The sequence below is a fragment of the Durio zibethinus genome, chromosome 7 (genome assembly GCF_047325235.1).
Source record: "Durio zibethinus cultivar Kanyao isolate XHJ-2024 chromosome 7, ASM4732523v1, whole genome shotgun sequence".
NCBI classification, from domain to species: domain Eukaryota; kingdom Viridiplantae; phylum Streptophyta; class Magnoliopsida; order Malvales; family Malvaceae; genus Durio; species Durio zibethinus.
This window is the reverse complement of record NC_143168.1, coordinates 13,439,476-13,443,085: the sequence shown is the minus strand read 5'-3', so window position 1 is coordinate 13,443,085 and position 3,610 is coordinate 13,439,476. Positions and strand designations below refer to the sequence as shown.

The 3,610-nt window shown below is 36.1% G+C and overlaps 1 protein-coding gene across 1 annotated transcript; it reads right to left on the bottom strand.

Moving 5' to 3' along the window:
* Positions 1 to 559: 559 nt before the first annotated feature.
* Positions 560 to 3,361, bottom strand: LOC111277668 (protein DETOXIFICATION 14-like). Its single transcript, XM_022864067.2, has 7 exons — positions 2,955 to 3,361; positions 2,211 to 2,755; positions 2,003 to 2,089; positions 1,863 to 1,919; positions 1,515 to 1,753; positions 975 to 1,180; positions 560 to 841 (listed from the first exon to the last, which is right to left on the bottom strand). Exons 1-7 carry the CDS (start codon positions 3,150 to 3,152, stop codon positions 758 to 760), a joined length of 1,416 nt encoding a protein of 471 aa, XP_022719802.2. The 5' UTR covers positions 3,153 to 3,361; the 3' UTR covers positions 560 to 757.
* Between the last annotated feature and the right edge of the window lie 249 nt (positions 3,362 to 3,610).

Sequence of the window (3,610 nt, the reverse complement as noted above, 5' to 3'; positions counted from 1 at the left end):
TTTAAATACAGATTACTGTTAACGTGTAAATATTGAGAACAAAATGTATTCAAGAAGTAAATATGTCATTGGAACGACATTCATGCTTGTTCACCATCGATGAACGACCATTTGAAGTGTTTAGATAATGAATTATTTTCAAGTTAAATGGCATAGAAGGCGTTGAAAAGGTTCTCTAACCCACTACAATAGATCTTATTTTGCTCCCTTATTAGCGGCGGATGCACATTTATTATCGAAAGTTTTTAAAAAAAATTATTTTTTGTACCTCTAAAATTTTTCATGGACAAATTTGATAAACTCAGACAATTTTTTTAATGTATATTATAAATAAGTACCTTAAAAATTTTCTGAATCCATTACTATTTCTTACATCTACCATGACAAAACATGTTGTTATTCAATCCCTTTTGTGTAATTGAATAATTGTGCTTTATTTTACCCTCAATATTTAGGTTATCTTAAAATAAGAGAATTCTTTTGGAGTTAGTAGTTGTTGGAGATTCCTCTGATTTTTTAAATCAGGGAATTCAAAAGTCTATCAGAAGGAAAGTGATTCGATCATACTTAATTACATTAGCTAAGGATTGAGATGAGTGGTTGTGAATTATATTTAAATAACATTGGGTAAGGATTCAGATGAGAAAGAGACATAGTAGTTATTTCCTTTTAACCTGTAGAAATTTAAAACACAATTTTGGAACGGCAGAGTTGGTTCCAATATTTTTTTATGATTAGTTGCACCAATTGCTCCCACTCAAGCCGATGTGGTTCCGACGGTCAATTCAGTCTCGTCTTTTGCGTCTTCCTCAAGCATCATCATTTTCCTGGCCTTTGATACCTGCATTATCAACAGATAAACCTCAAAACTCAACTCAGCATCAAGCTGGTCTAATCCAACAAAATTGGAGGCGGATCGATCATCAATATAAATTAGAAAGGATTAAAGTGACGAAAAGTTGTAGACTGGAAACCTGTTTCTGCCAATCTATGAAGAGTGTTATGGTGCCTAGTATAATTACTTGAAAAGCAGTCCCAGTTACCAATCCAATCAAGAGGCCCTTTACTTTGAAATGCAGAACAAAAGCCAGTACGGCACCCAATGGGGCTCCAACTAGATAATATGCCCCTAGGTTCACAAAGGCTGCAGTATTCTGCCACCCACATCCTCTAGCAACTCCTGCAGAAAAACAGACAAATCATTTATTAAGTCTGACAATGTAAAATATTATATAAAAATAATATAAAAATTTTAATAAAAATCATAAAATTTTAAAAAATATATTTTTTATATTTTTATATTAATATAAATTATAATATTTCATTTTTATATAAGATATAATATAAATACAGGAATCGCGAATATTTTACCACAAATCCAAATGTTCAAGTATTTACGCAATACTGGTGGGAATTTGAAGGGAGGTGATTGCCCAAGTCTTCTGGCAGTTACACAACAGGAAGAGGAACATTTCGTCCACTTCAATTACATGACAGAAGCAAACGAGACTAACCTGAAAGCACTGCTTGTAAGCCGTCCAGAACTACTGAAATACACATAATGGGAACCATATCTGCCACATTATTCACTACTTCATTTTCGCTGCTGAATGCATATCCCAATATGTGGCGACAAAAGAAGAGAGTTGTGCTTACAATAACTGCCTCCACCACTGCAATAACCATTACCATCCAGACGGCCAATTTGGCTGCTTGTGGGTTGCCAGCACCCAATTCATTTGCAACTCGAGTGCTACAAAATGAACGAAAATGATTCTCTCACTGCAAATTAGGATCTATATATTGAATTTAATCACGCGCTGTGGTCTGGAAAACAGGTTCAAATTGATATGAAAACAAACCTTGTAGTTGCTCCAATACCATAAGGTATGAAATAGTGCAAATAAGTAATTTGAAAGCTGCACAAAAGTCATATTGACAACCAGAAATTAGAAAAAAAAAACAGAATTCTAATCCATGGAAGTATTTGAAAGAAGAATACCATATAGAAAGCACTGAAGCCTCCAGTTTAGGATTTTGTAGAAGTCCAGACAGAAAAATTAGAACCTCAGATGCCCACCATTCAAGGCTGCAACGATTGACAAATAGAAGGTAATTAGAAACCAAACTATATATATGGAAGAAAAACTGCTAGGGAAATAGAAATGTAAGAAAATCAGAGAAAGAAAAGGAAAAAAAATAAAGTATACCAAACCATTGCAGCTGACGGAACAGCAAAGCGGAAAAAAACCCTGGCGCCCTGTAAGACTTCTTTGGAGAATGCGGCACGAGTTTTATCACATTTTGAGGAATATTTCATATAAAACCCAAGCAATATCACATTCAACCAATAAGATGAACCGAGTGAAACTGCTGCTCCAATGGTGCCCAACCCCGATTTGAATACTAGTGTCCAACAGAAAAGTATGTGAAAACAAAAAGCTGCAAGTGAACTAAACAACATGGGAAGAATCAAAGTTTGGGTCTGGAAATATCGAATTAATGCTTGAAGTATAGCATATGCAAATAGGGCAGGGATGAGAGTAAGTGCGTATTTGTAAGCCACATGTGAGATTGAAGGGTCTTGGCCGATGAGGATCAGTATTTTCTCCGTGAAAGCCCAAAGGATAGATATGGGAATACAAACAAGTATAAGATTGATGATGGCGCAATAAGTATATGTTCCAAGCTTCTGATATTGCTCTGCTCCATATGCTTGTCCACATAGAGTTTCCAATGCACCAGCCATTCCAAACTGCTTGATAAAGACAGAAGCCAGTCAACAAGTATTTTTCCAATGAAGCTCACAAACTTACTTGTGAACCTAAGAGCTGAAATTTGCTCTAATTTTATGCATTTTACTCTGCCAGGCTCAATTTATTCAAATAGAGCAACATTAATTTTCTATCCGTGGGAACTAAAGAATGAATTTTGCCAGATTTTAAAGACTTTACCAGGAAACAGAAGCCAGTAACAATTGCGAAAGAAGTGGCTATGGATACTCCGGAAAGTGAAAGTTCATCGAGATGCCCAACCATCATTACTGACACAACATGCAAAAGCTGCAGCAACACCGTGACTGCAACCATTGGCGCTGCTATGCCGCCAACTTTCTTCAGCTCCTTCAAAGACACAATCCATTTCTCATCCATTTCCAGTCTTTTGGATTTCCTTCTGAGACAGGTTTCCTCCTATAATGGAGTAGGAAGACCAAAAGAAAGAATGATAAGACGTCTAGCAGTTAGCACGGCTTTTTATTAAAATTCCACCAGTATATTTTGAAAGATGGAACTTTATTTTGGTCCTGTAAAACTGTTGTTGGATTTATTAACTTAAAGAAAGGTAATGCTGTTTCACTTTCCACATTTGCTTATCTTTGAGGGTGTAGCTGTGGGCGAAGGTGGCTGGTGGGGGTGTTGATGACGTCAGTGAAAGACACGAGACAGACGCATTCGCACTTCCACATAATTAATATCAGAGTACAACAATTGATCTCTCATATCTCCTGCCTCTGCCTGCAACCTCTATTTATATACTTTCTTTTTTGTTTTTTTTCTTATCAACATATCACATCGCGCAGCGTGCAACTATATGAAATTTGTCCTTTGAG